We start from the raw sequence: 19,358 nt of genomic DNA on the forward strand, positions 1-19,358 counted from the left end.
CAGGCACTACATGTTTACATATTCATTTACATCCTAGCTTTCCTCCAAGGAGCAAAAGGCAGGACGTGCACACAGTCTCTATTCCTCCCTCCCCCACAAAAAAATTATATCCTCACAACCACCCTGTGAGGTAGGCCAGGTGGGGAGAAAGTCAGTGAGGGGAGGGCAAGAGGCTTGCTGCTCCCTCCTTCCCAACCCCCAATTCGCTCCAGAGCCCCCAGCACCTTGTTATCCCCATGGCACCCCTTGCTCCCAGTGAGGCTACTCACCTCCTATGCTCCTAGCCCCCCACATAAACACACATACTCCGAAACCCACCCCCCGTCCCACTCGCCGCCGCCGCCGCCTCCTCCTCAGCCCATAGACCCCGCCCCCTTCCACCGGAAACGCGGGTCCACTTCCGGCTTGGTGTGCGAGGCAGAGACGGTGAATGCGCCGGCGGCCGCCGCGGGGCATTGTGGGGCTTGTAGTTCTGGGTCCAGGCGGAGGCATGTGCGCGAGTCGCGGGGTCTCCACCCGGCTGCAGCTGAGCAAAAGGAGAGGTCAGACCCGGCAAGGGGGTGAGGGAGGCTTCTTGCCTCTGGGGGAAAGAGCTAGGGGGCTTGGGCTGAGCCCCCTGAGACTTATATTGAGTCAGAGCATTGGTCTACCTAGCCTAGTTTTGCCTACAGGAATTGGCAGCAATGGCTCTAGTCTAGGCTTTCAGGCGGGGAGTTTTTACCCCGACCCCCGTCCTACCTGCAGATACCGCTGGGGATTGATGCTGCGACCTTCTGCATGCAAAGCACAGACTCTCCAAGTGTCTCTCTTTTCCAGGGACGTCCGTGATTTAGAGAAGCCGCCCCGGTTTCGGATTTGATCCTGGAATGTACCACTTTTCCTTAGGATGTCCCTATTTTCATTGGAGAAATGTTGGAGGGTATGGAGTAATCTGCAGTTCAATATTCCCTTCCTCTCTTTTTTTTGCAGGGGGGGAAGGGGGTGTTCCTGCACTGAGTGAAACCTTCCGCACAAAGATCCACCGAAAGCAGAAGACAGTCAGTGTTGCCTATGACTCTCCCGGAGGAAATGGTCTGGGCAAGACAAACGAAGCAGAGGGCAAGAAGCAGAAGTGGGAACCAAAAAACTGGGAGCAGCACCTGAGCAACATCCGAGAAATGAGGAAGGAGAGAGATGCCCCTGTGGACCAGATGGGTGCTGGGAAATGCTTTGACAGTGATGCTCCTCCAGAGGTGAGGAGAGAGCTCAAAACTGAGCTGAACTGCACATGTTTAGGAGCAAGAAGGATCTTGGCAGATTGCATTGTCTGCCTTCCTGCCCTCATAGAGCAGGACTGGGCAGCAGGTAAAGGTTGAGATCTGTTTGTAGAACAGATCTGGTTTTAACAATGATAACATGGGTTTTCCCACCTGATGCTAGGAAAGCTAACCACTCACTGGCCCTGCTCTGCACCCTCCTTGAGTGTTTTTGCCTGGCTGAGATCTGCCCTTGAACCCTGATAATGTTTCCATCCATTTACCTGGATGGAAGACCGCAGAGAAATCTGTGTGCGTAGAAACCTCTGGCTTTTACATAGCTGGGATGTAAAGGCTCTAGCCACATCCATTGCTCTAACTATCGTATTTTTTGCTCTATAAGATGCACCAGACCACAAGACGCACCTAGTTTTTGGAGGAGGAAAACAAGGGGAAAAAATTCTGAATCTCAGAAGCCAGAACAGCAAGAGGGATCGCTGGGCAGTGAAAGCAGCAATCCCTCTTGCTGTTCTGGCTTCTGGGATAGCTGTGCAGCCTGCATTCGCTCCATAAGACGCACACACATTTCCCCTTACTTTTTAGGAGGGAAAAAGTGAGTCTTACAGAGCAAACAATACGGTACTTTTGCTTTTGGCCCTGCCCATTACTAGCATATGTTGCCTATCAAGAAATATGGCCCCAGGTGGTTCTAGCAAAAAAAACAAAGTAGATCTGACGAAAGATGATATCCTGTGATGATCACCTTCCATCTCCATACCATACTGTAGGTTAGGCGCTACCAGGTCCTCTTGTCACTCATGCTCTCCAGCCAAACCAAAGATCAGGTGACTTCAGCGGCCATGATGCGCCTGAGGGAGCATGGCCTCACTGTGGACAACATCTTGGGGACTGATGACGTGACTCTAGGCCAGCTCATCTACCCTGTGGGGTTTTGGAAGGTGAGCCATTTGAGAGAATAGGAAAGAGGAAGAGCATTAAACCAATATTTTTATTGCCCTAATCTTCGTAATCAGCGCTGGGCATTTTGAGGAAATGAAGCTGGTTATATTTGTGTTTGGCAGAGTTGCGGTTGGGAGAACAGCTTTAAAGACTTAAGAAAATGTGAACATCTGAAGATCATAGCTGCTGGGTCAGGTTAAAGGGGGCCAATCCAGCCAGTGGCGTAGCATGGGGGGTGCAGGGGGGGCCGGCCGCACCGGGCGCAACATCTGGGGTTAGGGCAAATCCACAGGTTAGGGGGCGCAAATCCATGGGTTAGGGGGCGCAAATTACTTGCCTTGCCCCGGGTGCTGACAACCCACGCTACACCACTGAATCCAGCCCAGCATCCTGTTCTCACAGTGACCAACCAGATGCCCCAATGGGAAGCCTGCAAGCAGGCCCTGAATGCAACAGCTCTCCCCACTTCCAATTCCCAGCAGCTTGTGTTCAGAAGCTTCCTGCCTCTGACAGTGGAGGTAGAACATAGCCATTGGTGTGGTGTGGAGTGGTGCATGCTCTAGTTATCTCCCGCTTGGACTACTGCAATGCGCTCTACGTGGGGCTACCTTTGAAGATGACCTGGAAATCAATCAAAATGATTGATTGATTGATTGATTGACCCGGAAACTGCAGTTAATCCAGAATGCGGCGGCTAGACTGGTGACTGGGAGTGGCCGCCACATAACACCGGTCCTGAGAGATCTGCATTGGCTCCCAGTATGTTTCCGAGCACAATTCAAAGTGTTGGTCTGACCTTTAAAGCCCTAAACGGCCTCGGTCCTGTATACCTGAAGGAGCATCTCCACCCCCATCGTTCAGCCCGGACACTGAGATCCAGCACCGAGGGCCTTCTAGCGCTTCCCTCATTTCGAGAAGTGAGGTTACAGGGAACCAGACAGAGGGCCTTCTCGGTAGTGGCGCCCGCCCTGTGGAACGCCCTTCCTTCAGATGTGAAGGAAATAAGCAGTTATCTTATCTTTAAAAGACATCTGAAGGCAGCCCTGTTTAGGGAAGTTTTAAATATTTAATGCTGAATTGTTTTTAACACTCAATTGGAAGCCGCCCAGAATGGCTGGGGAAGCTCAGCCAGATGGGTGGGATATAAATTATTTAATTATTTTATATTATTATTATGGATTGTGGCCATTGATAGCCTTATCCTCCTCTATGAATTTGTCTAATCCTCTTTTGAAGCCATGCAAATTGATGGCGCTCACTGCCTCCTGTAAGAATGGATTCCACAGTTTAACTGTAATTGGTTCTTTCATACCACCAAACCCATTAAGATTCTCGTGGGATATCTGAAAAATGTTGTATGTTCAGAGCATCTTACTCTAGCTGGAGACTTCTTAAGAGGAGCAAAATTGATATTAGTCCCTAAGTGGTACCCTCCCAAAATGCTGAAAGAACGAGTGGTTTAATACAATATGGTATGTAACTTTGATGTCTAAAGTTACAGAAATAGTAAGATTTAGGGAGGGGAGACAGAAATCAGAACAGTTTGCAAGTTTATGTATCCCACCCGCCTTTACAAATCATATGGAGCAAAGATTTAATTTAGGACTGTTTAATGCTTTCTCGACTGTAGCATGAAATAGTATAACTTTTCTATTACAGGAAGCCCACAACGTACATGGGGCTTACATTCCAGGGATCGCACCTACAGCCAAAATTGTGTGTACTCAAAACTCACTGGGTTTAATGGAGGTGGGATTGCCAAAGTCATTTTTCACAGAACCCCTACCACTTTTCACTTCTTTTTAAAATAAAAAAATTGCCATGCATGTAAAGCTGAATGCACACAAGTTAAATGTGTGCAAGTTGTGGGCTTCCTGTATTTCAGTATTAAGTAATCAATAGCACAAAAGGAAAATAGATTGGATGGGAGGAGGAAATAAGCAAACAGGTTCAAGATCTTAATTACAAGTGGTCCTAATGACCAGCTGGGTTGTGGAAGCTGTTTAAGGAGAGGAGGCACCAAATGTTGTGAGTCTGGTTGAGACCAGAGAGGCCTCCTTACCGAGGGGCTTAATAATCCTTCCTGCCTTGCGGTTCTGAAAGCACATCTCTGCTAGATAATAAATAATAATACTGTAATAAAATTTTATTTATATCCCGCCCTCCCCAGCTGAAGCCGGGCTCAGAGATTCCATTGTCATTGTGGTCCCTGCTTTCATCCGGGCCCCTCAATCCTCACAGTCAGCCCCCTTATTCCCTCCATTGCTTGAGGCCTTCTTTGTCAGCTGGCTAAACCTCCAGCACACATCCCCCCATTTTTCACTGACTGCAGCGGAAAGTGAGCTACATCAAGCAGACCACAGCAATTCTGAAGCAGGACTATGCTGGAGACATCCCAAGGACACTGGCGGAGCTAGTGAAACTCCCAGGGGTTGGACCCAAGATGGCCCATTTGGTGATGGACATTGCCTGGCAGGACGTCTCTGGAATTGGTATTGTTTCCATTTTTCTCTTAGCAGTCCCAACTCATTTGCTCTAGGATTCAGAGCTTCTAGAAGGACCCGGGATGGGGACTCTTGGGCTTAGGGGCCAAAGGTGGCCCTTTGGGCCTATCTATCTGGCCCTTGGAACATTCCCCAGGCCACACACCCTCACCAGTCTTGCTTCACACACCCCTTGAGTGTTTTTGCCTGGGGAGAGGGCTTTTGTATGCGGGTCCTACTTGCAGGTCTCCCTCTGGTGCATGTGGGCAGCCGCTGTGAAAACAGGATGCTAGACTAGATGGGCTCCTCTTATGTACGTAGTTTGTCTAAGGCCACCTGAAGCAGAGGTGAAATGGGTCCTTTGTGGCTCACACACTTACAGAGCAACCATAACCATGTCTGCTCAGCAGCCCCATTGAATTCAGTGTTAGAATCTATGCCGCACCTGTGCTTTTCAAATGAATAGCTGTCATTTCAAAACAATTCCTGTGAGGAGGCCTACCTTGGATTTGGGGACTGTGGTACAATCCTGCTATAGGCAGGAGGTGGCGCTGTGGCTCCATGGCCCATGCTTGCGCTAACCCACCTTTTTTATTTTAACAGTACTTCCAATTAACATTTTAGGTTGCTGGTTACAGGAAACCTGGGAGGGCTGATTCTTGATGAATGAGACTTCAGGAACCAGTTGATTAAAAACTGAGGGTGGGGAGAATATCATTCGGGGTTCTCTGCTGGAATTCCTTCCCGATTAATCAAGGAGCCTGTGTGTTTCGCCCAGAGATGGCGGCAGTGCTGGGTGACAGACAGTGCCCAGTAATTTCAAAGGTGGGGAATCAGCCATTGTTATATTTGAGGCCTTGAGGCAACCTGATACCTGCATGGCACCTGTGAGCCTCTTCTGAATGCCTCCTCCGAGCTTCTGACTTAAGACTCTTACAAAATGCAGACTCGGGACATTAAAAGGGGCATTATTTTTTCCCCTCCCCCCACTTTTGCTTACCAGCTAGCCAGACTATTTGGGTTGGCCTAATAAAGGTCTTGCCCTAATAAAGATGTTGAAATTTCCATTTCTGTTTCCAAAAGTTGCTTCCTTCCACCTGCCACTTCACAGCAGCAGGTCCTGATCTTCACAGGCATGCTGTGGACCACCTGAATGAAGTTCACGGACCACTGTGGTCCTCAGACCAGTGTTTGGGAACCCCCTGGTTTACAGTACACCGGCAAGGCACAATTCAGAAAGCAGTATTTTCCGCAATCCAAAACATTAGTATATTCAAATGAATTGAACACACTTGGATTTTCAAAATCAAAACGTTTTGTTGTATCCCTCAGAACCTAAGAAGAACCTGCTGGATCAGACCCGTGGTCCATTTAGCCCAGCATCCTATTCTTACAGTGGCTAACCAAATGCCTGTGGGAAACCAGTGAGCAGGATTTGAGCACAAAAGCCCTCTCCCCTCCTGTAGTTCTCAGCAGCTGGTGTTCAGAAGCATTGCTGCCTCTAAATTTGGAAGTAGAGCATAGCCATCATGGCCAGTAGCCATTGATAGTGCTTTCCTCCATGAATTTGTCCCATCCTCTTAAAGCCACCTAGGTTGGTGGCCATCACTGCCTCCGCAGTTCCACAGTTTAACTACGTACTATGTGAAGCAGTATGTTCTTGTATCTGCTACTGACAGCCCAGTGACTATCTGGAACCTGTGGCCCTCCAGTTTCTTTACTCCCACTCCCATCAGCCCCCCAGCCAGCTGGGCCAGCAGCCAGTGGTGCTAGAACTTGGAAGTCCAGCAACATCTGTAGGGCCATGGGTCCCCCAGCCCTCCTTTGGTCAAAAGCTCCGCTCGAAGACAAAACCATCCTTTCCTTCAAGTAGGGGTCAAATATCCTCTATTCTGGGAACTGAATGTGGGATCTCCTCTCCCTTGACTCTACTCACCATTTTCCATAGGTGTGGACACACATGTGCACCGGATTTCCAACAGGTTGAAGTGGGCAAAGAAGGAAACGAAGCTTCCTGAGGAAACTCGGCTGGCTCTGGAAGAGTGGCTCCCCAGGTGAGGCAGCCAGGGTCAATTCTGACTTTTTTCTTTACTCCACGTGTTCTCTCAGTTTCTTTTTTTTTTTAATTCAGTGACCTGGGCCACACATGATGCCAAGCCATGGTTTGTTTAGCCTAAGCAAAATGTGAAGTCATGGTTTGTTTTTGGCTCACGAGCTGTGGCTTGTTTTAACAATAGTTTGGCTTTATGATCAACATGCCGTCTTCATTGTCTCCCATTCCATTTCAGAGCCCAAGAGTTTTCCATCTTGAGAGCCCTAAACGGCCTCAGAGGAGGACGTCTGAAGGCTTCCCTTCTCCCATACAAAATTTACCACAGGGTTAGGCCTTCAGCTAAGCTCCAGGGGCAGCTAACCAACGACCCTTCAAATCTTTCTGAACTACAACTCCTGTAGTCTTAGGGTGAAGGGTGGGTGATTAATCAAATTAATAATAATGATAAATGAACATTTCCCTTCCTTCTCCTCCTAGAGATCTCTGGAGTGAGATAAACTGGCTTCTTGTTGGGTTTGGGCAGCAAGTCTGCCTACCTGTAAATCCACGCTGCAGTGAATGCCTCAACAGGGACATCTGTCCGGCTTCGAGGAAGCGCTGAGAGATGCAACACTTACTGGAACAGGCCACCATACTGGGGGACTAGGACTTGGGGGCCCACCAACGGACTGATGATGCTGTAGCTGACCTGCCAGTGGCTTGAGCAAGAGGGATTTTCACCCTGAAATCTGGTGGCACTACAGCAATGACTCAGTTCCTGGTCTCCAAGCCATGCACAGGTGAGAGGGGTCCAAATAGCATTGTTACTCATAAAAGGACCACAGAGTTGAACTAAGTGTGGTGTCCCTGGCTGCCCTGAAAGGACTCCTCTTAACCCAAGTATGAAGCCACACAGAGAGTAGTTAAATAAGTGCAACGTATTGGGGCTAGATTCCAGACTAAGTTAGCTGGACTCGAGTCCCACTGAAATCAGTTGCACGTGTACATCTTGACATAGCTCAGTTCAGCTAGCTCAGGCCCCATCAGACCATACACTTAAAGCAGTGACATGCTACTTTAAACAGTCGTGGTCCCCCCGCCAGCCCCATTCTCCAAGAATCCTGGGAGCTGCGTCTTGTTCAGGGTGCTGAGAGTTGTTAGGAGACCCCCTTTCCCCCTCAGGGAACTACAGTTCCCAGAGTTCCTGGGGAATAGGGGTTGAAGGTACTTTGGGAATTGAAGCTGGAAGGGAATAAGGGGTCTCCCAGTAGCTCCCAGCATCCTTAACAAACCACAGCTCCCATGGTTCTTTGGGCAAAGCCATGTGTATTTAAAATGATGAGTCTACTTCAAAAGTATAGTCCAGCCCCCAGTATCTTTTAAATGAAGATTTTGCTGGATTCCTGTGGCTAGAAAGAGGAGATGGGGGAAGGCAGGCTGAAAATGGGTGAAACTTTCTTTAGGGTGAAAATGAAAACAAGCAGAAAGTTCAGTTTGTGTCCTGTCAATGGAAGGTCCACATGTTTTGATATGTCTGGAAATCTCTTTGTCATAAGCTATATATGTCTGACCAGAATTTCTAAGGTTCAGCTCACATGACATCCTCCGGCCTTTGTTTTAAAAGGGCAAGGCTCTCACTTTGAGAGCCTCTGCCTGAAGAGCAACCAGGGGTGTGTTGCATTTCCTTGTCTTTTTGCCTCTCCCTGCCTCCACACACACTGTGAGGGAAGCCAGGTCATATTTTCTTCCCAGACCAGACCTTCCTAAGAAGTGTTTGTGGATTCTGTCAGCTGCCTTTGCCCTTGAAGAATTTCCAATTTAAATGCTAATAAGCTAGTTACCAGGCAAAAGGAGTTATCCAGCTCCACTGGATGATGTCATTCAGGCCTGTCCCAGCGTCATGGAGGAATTAGCCTGTTGCCAAGGTAGGGAGAGTTGGAAGTTTAAAAACAGATGAGACAGAAAAAATTCTTCCCACCCCAATTGTATCTGATGGGCTCCAGGGCTTGGAGATTTTAGATCAGCTTTCCTCCCAATCTATCGCCCTCCTGATGTTTTGAACTACAACTCCCACCAGCCCCAGACAGTGCAGCCATAAAAGGCAGTCCAAAACATCCGGAAGACACCAGGTTGGGTAAGAGTTCTCCTATGTGAGAACGAAGTCTTTGAGATGTCCCAAACAAAAGGGGTATTTGGAATACAGTGTAAGCCTTGAGCTTTGCTTAGCCTGTCACATAAGCCAAATGCTAAGAACTGCATTTACCTAAATAGTAATTCTTATTTTTATATAATAAACAGTTTTGTTTTTAATAAGAATTTTGTCTAACAGTCTCTGTTTGGTGCTCAGGTTTCCCAGAAGAGGGGGCTTAATCCAGAGTGGGGAACTTGGGCCCGGGATCTGAAAGTAGCCCTCCAGGCCTTTCCTTCTGTCCCCTGGGACTCTCCCTATGACATACCCCCTCATTGGCCCTGCTTCAAACCTTCCTTGTGGGGCTGGAATATGTTTCCCTGATAATTTAAATGCACCTAGAAGTGAGGCAATCTGGCACAGCCAGGAAACAGACACAAAAGCTGGGTGGGAGGAAGAGAGGGATACCATAAGGAAATAATAACTTGGACACCAACATCATAAAACTCGCTGTACATGGGAAACCAGTTTTATTATTGACATTTTAGTATACATTTTTTTACACAATGCAGTTAACAGCTCTTCTTATAACTTTTTAGTGAATGTCTAGGTTAGATGTGCAGAAACTGAGTTAAGTGCTGCAGAGCATATAGGATGGCAGAGAAAAGAGAGGCAGGCGTGCTTTTAAATCGTCATGAGTCAATCCACGGAATAGAGACTGGGATGTTTGCTTTCTTGGAAGGGGTAAGGGGAAAGATACCTCTATAGGTACAGATTTGTATAGGAGATTTCAATTGTACCACAACCCTCAAATTTGTGCTTTGAAGCTCACACCTCTCCTATCCTTAAAGAATGACTTTAGAAACCCTTGTTCAAACCAGTCCTGCATTCATTCATTCATTCATTTCCTTACTATTATATTTCACCTTTCTTCGATCATGGAGCCCAAGGTGTTATCCAGGCATTTTTCAAAAGGCCTCCTATCCTGTTTTATCTTCCACTGACCAGATGTAAACCTGTTCTTTCCATGTATCAGAGGGGTAAAGAACCTGTGGTCTTCCAGATGTTGCTGGACTCCAACTCCCATCAGCCCAAGGCTGGTGGGAACTGCAGCAGCAGCAGCAACACCCCCCCCCACACACACACCTCTGATGCATCAGCACCTTTGCTAATAATGAATTGGGGGCAACTCTTTTGGAGGTAAAAACTTTTGCCTAATTTGAAAAACAAGCGCCCTCCAATCATTTAAGGAATCAAAGCACCCCCCCCAAAAAAAGCCTTTATAAATCTCACACCGACCGTTCTCAAAATCAAGTTTCAAGCAACCTTATCAGCAGGTATTAGCATATACCTGAATTACTACCAGTCTCACTCAATAAGTGTTTTCTTTGTTAAAAAAAATTAAAGAAGACTCAGCAGAGCATTCTTCAGAAAGCCACATTTTCATTCACAAACATTTCATTATCCTCCTAGAATCAGTGGTCCCGAGTCATCAAGAGAGATTTATGGCAGGCCTACTCAACCTGGGCCCTCCAGTTGTTGTTGGACTACAACTCCCATCAGTATCAGCCAGCATAGCCAAAGGTCATGGGTGATGGGATATGTATTCCAAACATCTGGGCACCAGGCTGGGGAAGGAAGATCTACATGCACTCTTATTTGCATTTGCCCCATAACGCACACCCTTCCTGTGGCATCAGCAGGAAGCCCCCTTTCAATACTAATGGGCATCTATGGGACTAGCTGAGCATAACTGGGGCTAGATTGGGAGTCAGCAAGTACGGCTGTTCTCCAATAATAAATGGTTTGGGAATGTGGTAAAATCCCACGTCTGCAGACTGAGTTGTGCAAATTAGTCATATTTACATATATTTATTTTTACATAGCTTCACAGTCTTCAATGGTGCAGGTTTTTAAAAACAAATTGGAATGTTTTGGTCAAGCTTGGCAAAGAATGAGTCTCAAAGGGGGAAAGAATTCCTGACATTTCCCCCAGATTCCATGTGGGCTAGAAACCCTGTTTTTAAAATAAAAATCATCATCATCAAGTGAAGAGCGCAGTGATTTGTAGCCAAAGCCTTCTTGCCTACTGAGCTTATAATCACTGAACATCCATGGAATCAATCTGAAATATTGGGGAGGCGGGGTGGTTTGTTGTTTGCAAAAAGATCGCTTTCTAGTTCTCATGCCTACTGAGATAAAATTCAAAAGTGGTGGGTGATGCCTGGTGCTACCTCAGAAGACAGAGGGGCTAGGTCTTTGAGGGGACAGAGGTGAGGACTACAATGGTGTCCCTATGATAGCCAGGCAGACTATGCAAAATCAGTCAAAATGTGGCATTCAATTAGATTAACTCAGGTGCAGAATTAGGGCACGTTTCTTAGGCGTCCAGACCAGCTCCCCCCAAATTGGTGCTCTGGGGCTGCTAGGAATCGTAGTCCAAAATAGCTGGAGACCATCAGATTGGTAAAAGCTGGTGTGGACAAAGGGTATCCAACGTGGTGCTCTCCAGATGTTGTGGACCGCAACTCCCATAAGGCCCAGCCAACACAACCAATGGTGAGAGATGATGGGAGATGGAGTCCAGCAACACCTAGAGAACACTGCTTTGGCTACTCCTGGGGCAGATTATGAGTAGAGGGCTGTCCATCATGGACTCCACCTTGCATTTCTCTCAAAGCCTCCTGTAGTGAAACTGTATACAAGGTTATTCCTGAAAACCAATCACATAACAAGAGAATGGTACCATTTACCAAGCCAGCTTTGCTACACGGCAGCCATTTCCCCAAAGGACCGGAGAATAATCTAAGGCACCTTATTCAGCTTAGTTATTTGCAAAACATACACAAAGCCCCCAGAGTGTACTTATATCAAAGGGCACTTGGTCATCTTGCAGGGTATTGTAGAATCATAGGACTGTAAGAGTTGGAAGGGGCCCAAAGGATCATTCAACCCCCTGCAATGCAGGAATCACAGCTGAAGAATCCCTGAAGACAAAGTGTCCCCCCTTCCCAGCTTCTTGAATACTTATATAGATTGTACATTTGTGCCCTAATTAAAAGGGTGGCAATTGCTTAGTCATACATACCTCTTTTTATGAAAGAGAAACTGCATCCCATCCAGCTTGCTTTTTAATACTTGTTGTGGAAGTGGTTGTAAAGAAGAAAAGGGTGTGAAAGGTTGTGATGTCTCACTAAAGAAGGCTGGAAGAAAAAACTATTCCTACCTGCCTCCCCTTACCAGATTAACAGTGTTATAAAATCATTAGCTAGCTTCCCCTTTTTTAAAAAAAAACTCCTCCCTCACTTAGCAGAATCAGGAGAAGAGTTTGGACAACAATTTCTGAGTTGCTGCTGCAATGTGATCACTCTCAAGCAGCCTTTGCCAACTGTGTGCCCTCCAGACGTTCGAACTACAACTCCCATCAGCCCAAACCATGGGTGTGCCTGCTGAGGCTGATGGGAGCTGTGGTTCAAAACAGCTAGAGGGCAGCAGATTAGCAAAGGGATCTCCTCAAGAACAGAAGAGCCTAGTGTAGAGGTTCCACAGGAGTGTGTGCTTTACTTTTATGTTCACATACATCACTCATTGAGAAGGATCAAATTCAGTTAGTAAGTAGGAGCAATACCCCAGAATTATCCACTTTCACTCAGGCCTGGATTCAAGACATTTCAGTGCCTAAAAACAACACCACTAAACAGTATACTCCCTCCCATGAATTAACACAGGGAGGGGTAAGAATTTCCCTGGAAACTTCCCAGTGACCTGGGCCCCTTGGGTCAATCTGTCTCCCAACTCTTGTCCTCTTATAACAACATCAAGATCTATCTAGGGCAGGCATGTCCAGAGCATTTCGGGGCCCTAATCCGGCCCTCCAGTCGGTTTAATCCAGCCCCTGTGGCAGTTTATTTCCTAGGGTAAAATCCTAAAAAACCTCAACAACTTCAATCCTAAACAAAGCTCAACCACTTCAATCCTAAAAAAAGGTTAACAACTTTGGTCGGCCCTCACGGCCCTTCACTTCATCAAATCTGGCCCTCTTTTAAAAAAGTTTGGACACCACAGATCTAGGGAATCACAGAATCATATAATTGTACAGTTGGAAGGGACCCCGAGAGTCACATGGTCCAACCCCTTGCAGTGCAAGAATCACAGCTAAATAATCCCTCAAAGATGGCAATCCAACCTCTTCCATGCCTCCTTGCCTTTAATAACAATTCTTCTATTTGGAGGGTGGGGGAAGTAACGGAGAGGGCCTAACGCTGGTAATGAGCAGGTCAGATGGTCAGTGGATGTGGATGTGTTGCCGTCTCAAAAAAGAGACACATTCTGTGCTTCTGAGCCATTCCTTCAGAAAGAACATTGCAGAAGCTAAAACACATTCAGAGCTTGTTAAATTCAACTTTATGTGTTATGGTTAAAGCATGAGATTTGACTTTGGCTGTAGGGAGGGGGTGCCTCAGGCCCAGTGACCAAATGCGGCTCTTCAGGCCTCTCCATCTGGCCCTCAGGATGCTTCCTAGGCCACTCCCCCTTCTCAAACCAAGGCCTGTTTGGTGCTTTCATCATGTCCTTTATCCCTGACTGGGAAATGTTCTTGGACTGTAATGAAACCTTTTGGATTCCATGGTTGGAGAAGGGTGAGGGTTGGTGTAGAACCTCAGACCATTGCAGGTGGGGGGGGGGAGCCCTTTGAGCTCCACCACCTTTGCTTCTGGTTTCTCCTGCCACTGGTATGCAGCCCCCAGAAGATCGCCCACAAGGGAATGTGGCCCTTGGCCTGGAAAAGGCTTTGGGGACCACTCTGTCCATCATCTCCCACCCCAGGCACTGCCTGTGGAAAGGGTTAGTAGTCATATGTTAAAGGGGAGACCATCCACTAAAGCCTTTCCTTAGAACAGCTGATATGTGCAGATACCTTATTGTTGCTAAGGAAGAGAAGGTTGGTTAATGGTGCAGACACTGAAACATCAGCAATGTTGAAATGGGGTGCATGTTTTCAAAAGGCCTGGAAGTGGAAATAGTTGTGCGGTTGGAGGTTAAATGAACTTGCACAAAAAGGGGGGAGCTTCTGTTTAAATCTCGAGACGCCCATCCGTTTGCCAGCAGGACACTGTCTCCCAGAGGAACCGCTCCCAGGAATGTTAGTATTTCACGGATACAATTGTCTTCCTGTGCTTCTCCCAAGTCTCGCTAAAAAGTGTTATTTCCAGCTTCTGGCTACAGCCAATTCAGAACAGTGTTCCTTATAAATGTCAGGATTTAGAAAGATGGGGGGGGCGCTTGCTTTCCCCCCCTCCTTCTACCCTACCCTGGCCCCAGGGGGTTGGCAAGGGACGGCATGCATTTCTGCACCTGAGCGCACCAAATAATTGTGGTCTTTTGCCATGATTGGTAGGGAAGGGACTTTTCAAAAAGCACAGTTCTTCTGAAAATTGGTGAAGGGAAGGGGCTTTTCAGAAAGCGCAGTTGTTCTGAAAAGTGGTAACAAGGCAAAAACAATTTGCAAAGAAAAGGGGGCTTGCTGTGCCTGAGGCTTAAAGGGTCAAGGTGTTTCAAGCACTAACTATGAACAGATGGAGGGGCGGTAAAAATTTCCCTCCTTTAAAAAATAAAAAGTCCAAGTTTAAAGCCACAGAGAAAACTCGCACAATCACGAAATGGTCAGGCAACCACATTTATGAGGATGCCAACATGGAAACCCAGCAGTCTCTGCCAACCTGATGCCCCCTCCTGCCCAAAACCAAGGGCTGCTGCAAGGAGTGGCCATTATCTGGAACATCTGGAGGGCACCAGGTTGGCAACAGCTGCTGCTAACCCATCACAGTGCAGACCGCAGCATCCAGTTAAGTGGAAAGGCTCTGGTTAACAAGTTCTGGTTGGGACATTATAAAAAAAAAAAATTGACATCGCTACAAGAAGAGGCAGAAGAAGCTCAAACAATTAATGATATAAAAATGATCCTATAAATAATACATTCTAAATATTGCAGGTTAAGCGATTCAAAAAGGAAAGGAAAATTGCCGCTTGCTTTTCCTGCTTGTTACTGTGGCAGTTTCACAGTTGCCTGTTTTGTGTGTTTGAGCCCTGCAGTTTCAATCTCTCTCTCTCTCTCTCTGACCACTTTTGTACAATAAAAGAGGCTGGGGGCAGGGGGGAAGGAGGGAATGTGCTTTGTACAAAGCAACACAAACCTATGGTAAAAAGCAGAGCCTGGCACGCCTTGGAGCGGTGCCCGTTGGAGGCACAGCGCGGCCGTCGCCATCCCCGTGCTCATTTGCAAATGTCTCCAGGCCGGGGTGGGGGGAGCCGCAACAGGAGTCGAGAGGAGCTCCTCTGCCGGCTCAGAAGTTGCTGAAGATCTCCCGCTTCTTGTTCCAGTCCATCTGGGGGGCCCTTTTGTTCACCCGCTTGGCCCGCACTTTCTCTTTGGCCTCCGCTGCCGTGGGACTCAGGTTCAAGCCGCTCTCCTCAAATGGATCCTTCTTCCCAGGCTCTCCCACCTAGCGGGATTTTTTTAAAAAAAAGAAAGAGAAAAGAATGGGATTCAAAAGAAGGGAAAGGACTGGTGGGATAGAGGGGTGTGGTGGGGGCTCCTGTGCTGCATTTATTGCAGGGGGCAAGTTTCCCCCCACTTCAACCTGTCATCTCTTTTCAAACTCATTTTGCAGGGTTTGGAGAGGCTACGAGAACCTTGCGGATAGAGCTGACAGGAGGCAGCAAAAAAACTAAAGAGTCATCGCAGGATGCAGACTGGGTCTCTTGGAGCCTTTGACAGGGCAAAACTCAGCCTCTGCTCTTAGGAGAGGAAGCAGCAACTGAGAAGAACTGTAACTTGGGGGCAGAGTATCTGCTTTGCATGCAGGTGGCATCTCCAGGCAGGGTTAGGAAAGACCCTTGGTCTGAAACCCTAGAGAGCCATAGCTAATCAATGCAGACAATCCTGAGCTAGATGGACCAATGGATGTAGCTGAGTGGCAGGACATCTGCTCTGCATGTAGAAGGCTTTGGGCTCAATACCTGGTCTCTTTTCCAGGCAGGGTTGGGAGACCCCACAAGTCTGTGTGAACAATCCATAGCTAGACAGACCAATAGCCTGACTCAATATAAGGCAGCTTCCTATGCCCCTAATTCTGATGCCAAAGAGCTGTGCTTACTCTTCATAGCGCCCAAGTTCTTGGAACATCAGCAAGTACCAACCCATCTGGCTCCATGTCAACCCACCACAGACCCAACTCTGCAGCCCAAACCTCATCATGCATCACCAGCAGAGTGCAGGAGGGATGGGCCTCCAGCTTAATGGAAGGGCATGTGCTTTGTATCCAGAGAAGGTCTCATGTGCTATGCCTGGCATGACAAAGGGATGTCACATACAGCGGCGATTAAACGAACCAGCAGTCAGCAACTGGACACCTTCGGGCAGGATCCAACCTCCAACCCAGGGAGCAAGCGGATGTGGATGAGCAGCATCAGAAAGCATTGGGATGTGGTAGCCAAATCCGCTTGGGAGCGGTGGTAGGTCATTGTCCCCAGTGTCTGAAATTTCCTGGGCACCAGGTGCATTTTGCTCTCGGTGCGGGTCCAATTGCGAGTATGTGAAGATTTCTGGGCGACTGACATCTCCATTGAGCCAGCTGACTCGTGCACAGCAAAAGATACATGTCATGTGCTCCTGAACTGCCGAGCGAACCATGGACCCCTTGCTGAGCATCTTAGTCCTCCATCATCACATCAAGGAAAGGAAGTGCAGCACTAAGTGCGGATACATCCGACTGTGCTGCAGCCTTTCCACAGGCCACGCAAATGGAACTCACAGACCACAGTTTAAAAACTTCTGCCTTAGCCCCTAGCTGATTCTATTTCCATTTCCACTGTTTATGTTTCTCCTTCTTGCCTCCTCGGACAAGTGAATTGTTGTAAGAGCAAGCTACAGTAAGGCAATGTAGCTGAGATAATAGAATCATAGAATTGTAGTGCTGGAAGGAACCCCAAGGGTCATCAAGTCCAACCCCCTGGCAAATAGACATAAGCTAAGCTTAAGGTGCCACTTGGTGCCTAGCTTACATATCTTGAGTTTCTAACACTGGCCCTACTCCCCTATCAGAGTGGCCCTCTGGGACAATTAAGTGCCACTTAGGGTTCTCCTCCTATGTCTATTCAAAACCACAAGCCCATGGCAGGATCGAGACCCAAGGCGATAAAACCAAGAAAGGCCCTCAGCGGAACCACGCCGATGAAGCCTGTAAGAAAGCAGGACATCAGCCAGCACTGGCAAAAGCTGGATGAAACTAGTGAATAATTCCTCTCCCTCACCACCAACCCGGCATGGAAAGAATGCAGAGTTTTTGGACTCCAGTGAACAGTGAGGCCAGTTGCTCCTCTGAAGGAACAGGGATCGGATCCCCCGTAATTCAAGCCTCTCTGTGGTCTTCACAAAACTCTCCTCTAATCAAGGCCTGCATATTTCTCTCTTAAAGAAACAGGGCTGCAGTGGTGGCAGAGCGTGAGGAAATAAATAAGCTGCATTGCATTCAAGTATTTCCCTTCGCATTTGAATGCAATTAAGCTTTTTTTTTTTAAGTATAGGGGTTTGGGAGCGGGAATCTGCTGACTTTTTTTCTTTTCTTTTTGCCAGAAATAGTTCATATTCCCCCTACATCAACATATTCCTAGTGGCTTCTATTGTTCTCTTCCTTCTTTCATCCTGAGGGGTCCCCGGAAGGAGAAATAAGAGAAGACAGTTTGACTCTGGCCACCTCTGTGGTGGAACATGGCAGATGTTTAACAGCTGACAGAAAAACCCACAAAAAAAACTTGCTTGTTTGGAAGGAGGGAGTAGGGAAGCTAAATTTTGGAGTGGAAAGCCTTACACGGCAGCAGCAGCAGCGTCAACAACAACTACATTTCCTATCCACGTTGTTACAATTAATACTATTTTTTTATGACATGCCCATTGCCATAAGGTCCCAGGGCAGGTTATAACAATATAAAAAGAAGGACTTAAGAAGAACTCTGCTGGATCAGGCTAATAGCCACTGTGGCTAGTAGTCATTGATAGCCTTATCCCCCACAAATTTGTCCAATCCGCTTTTGAAGCAAGGTTGGTGGCCACTGCTGCCTCTTGAGGGAGTTCCATAGCTTAACTACGCACTGCATGAAGAAGGACTTTTATCTGTCCTGATTCTTTCAGCATTCAGCTTCATTGGATGGCAATGGGTTCTAGTGCTATGAGAGAGGAAGAGCAGCTTTTCTCTAGCCACTTTCTCCATTGCACAGATAATTTTTATAAATCTCCACCACGTCATCCCTTGCTCGCCTTTTCTCTAGACTTAACAGTCCCCCAAAACAATATTAAAGATAAAGGGACCCCTGACCATTAGGTCCAGTCGTGGCCGACTCTGGGGTTGCGGCGCTCATCTCGCTTTATTGGCCGAGGGAGCCGGCGTACAGCTTCCGGGTTATGTGGCCAGCATGACTAAGCCGCTTCTGGCGAACCAGAGCAGTGCACGGAAACGCTATTTACCTTCCCGCTGGAGCAGTACCTATTTATCTACTTGCACTTTGACGTGCTTTCGAACTGCTAGGTTGACAGGAGCAGTCACAAAAATAGGGTGGGTCCTAAAAAATATACATCTCAGGTGTCCAAGAGGCCAGGGTCAAGAGGCTGCACTATGAAGGTGCCAGGTGTACCTCTGTGGGGAGGGAATTCCACAATTTTGGGGCTGCCACGGGGAATGCCCTCCCCCAGGCCACTACCACACCAAACATCTAAGGGTGACAGAACTACTGAGAGGGGCACCACTCACTGATCCTAAAGCCACATGAAGGGCGACAAACTTGAAAAAGTTGTGCAGGAAGCAGGAGGTAGTCGGTGCAGAAATGCCCCTGGGATTTGCAAGAGGTGAAAGGCCAGAAAGCAGGAAAATGTCCCAGTCCAGATGAGCAGAAGACAAAAGCCTGTTCCATAATAGAAGCAGGAGAAAAAAGAAGATGGGTGGATGCCACAGAGACACTGAGAAGGAGGAAGAGGAAGAACTTGGCAGAGGCAGAAGGAGGAGGAAGAAGGGGCAGGATCCAGAGGGGGACCCCTGGAAGGATGCAGGTCCAGGGGATTTCCTTGGCAATGCAAAGGTGGTGGGGAAAGAAATAATATATACGAGGTTTCCTGTGCAGTGTTTGGGCAGGTCAAGAAATGGGATCACTTTGTTTACCTCAGACTCCTTCTCAGGACTTTGGCAATCGCTGTGGGACGAGGACATGGATCCCCCATTCAGCTGTCAGGAATGGAAAGAGGGTGTGTGTTTATTACAAGAAAAGTGGAATTGGAGGGGTTAAGAACACGATTTGGACAGCTGTAGGACAGTGCCTTGAGGTTTTGTGCCAGCATGGTGAGCGTGGTGGTGCCACTTGGGGAAACATGGGCCATAAAGAAGAACAGGAAGGTGGGTCAACCCACACAATCTCCATTGCAATCTTTCCCCTGGGTGGCTCACAATAAATTTCCAGGCAGAGAACAAGTC

The 19,358-nt window shown here is 47.6% G+C and overlaps 3 protein-coding genes across 12 annotated transcripts in view; 1 reads left to right on the forward strand and 2 right to left on the reverse strand.

The window, feature by feature from the left end:
- Window positions 1-367, reverse strand: part of TSC2 (TSC complex subunit 2) — a 45,449-nt gene extending 45,082 nt beyond the window's left edge. For all 7 annotated transcript variants that reach the window (XM_077919187.1, XM_028706968.2, XM_077919186.1 and 4 more), the window contains exon 1: window positions 270-367. The gene's annotated coding sequence lies outside the window, so the exon portion shown is untranslated. The remainder of the gene's footprint in view (window positions 1-269) is intronic.
- Window positions 368-395: 28 nt separating this feature from the next.
- NTHL1 (nth like DNA glycosylase 1) lies at window positions 396-9,026 on the forward strand. Of its 3 annotated transcripts, none has more exons than XM_028706966.2 (6): window positions 396-542; window positions 970-1,232; window positions 2,024-2,194; window positions 4,528-4,687; window positions 6,627-6,732; window positions 7,209-9,026. In XM_028706966.2, the coding sequence occupies exons 1-6, from the start codon at window positions 431-433 to the stop codon at window positions 7,330-7,332; spliced, it is 936 nt and encodes a 311-aa protein (XP_028562799.1). In that variant the 5' UTR covers window positions 396-430; the 3' UTR covers window positions 7,333-9,026. The 3 variants fall into 3 exon arrangements, with proteins under 3 accessions (XP_028562799.1, XP_028562798.1, XP_028562800.1); XM_028706965.2 differs by having other exon boundaries at window positions 416-560; XM_028706967.2 differs by lacking the exon at window positions 2,024-2,194 and having other exon boundaries at window positions 416-560.
- Window positions 9,027-9,345: 319 nt separating this feature from the next.
- The window catches only part of NHERF2 (NHERF family PDZ scaffold protein 2), a 59,006-nt gene continuing 48,993 nt past the window's right edge, over window positions 9,346-19,358 (reverse strand). The window contains exons 6-7 of one of the 2 annotated variants that reach the window (XM_028705704.2): window positions 19,050-19,112; window positions 9,346-15,341 (exon numbers count right to left, since the gene is read on the reverse strand). In XM_028705704.2, the coding sequence (XP_028561537.2) occupies window positions 15,183-15,341; window positions 19,050-19,112 (222 nt within the window). In that variant the 3' untranslated portion in view covers window positions 9,346-15,182. The remainder of the gene's footprint in view (window positions 15,342-19,049; window positions 19,113-19,358) is intronic. The other variant, XM_028705703.2, reaches the window with a different exon arrangement.

This window comes from Podarcis muralis, chromosome 14, assembly GCF_964188315.1.
Source record: "Podarcis muralis chromosome 14, rPodMur119.hap1.1, whole genome shotgun sequence".
Lineage (NCBI taxonomy): Eukaryota > Metazoa > Chordata > Lepidosauria > Squamata > Lacertidae > Podarcis > Podarcis muralis.

What these genes read in the sequence shown, in the direction of transcription:
- NTHL1 (XM_028706965.2), top strand. Translation starts at nt 431, where the DNA reads ATGCGCCGGCGGCCGCCGCGGGGCATTGTGGGGCTTGTAGTTCTGGGT. An exon ending in AGGTCAGACCCGGCAAGGGG is followed by an intron (nt 561 to 969) that starts GTGAGGGAGGCT and finishes TTTTTTTTGCAG; the next exon opens with GGGGGGAAGGGGGTGTTCCT. An exon ending in CTGGAAGAGTGGCTCCCCAG is followed by an intron (nt 6,733 to 7,208) that starts GTGAGGCAGCCA and finishes TTCTCCTCCTAG; the next exon opens with AGATCTCTGGAGTGAGATAA.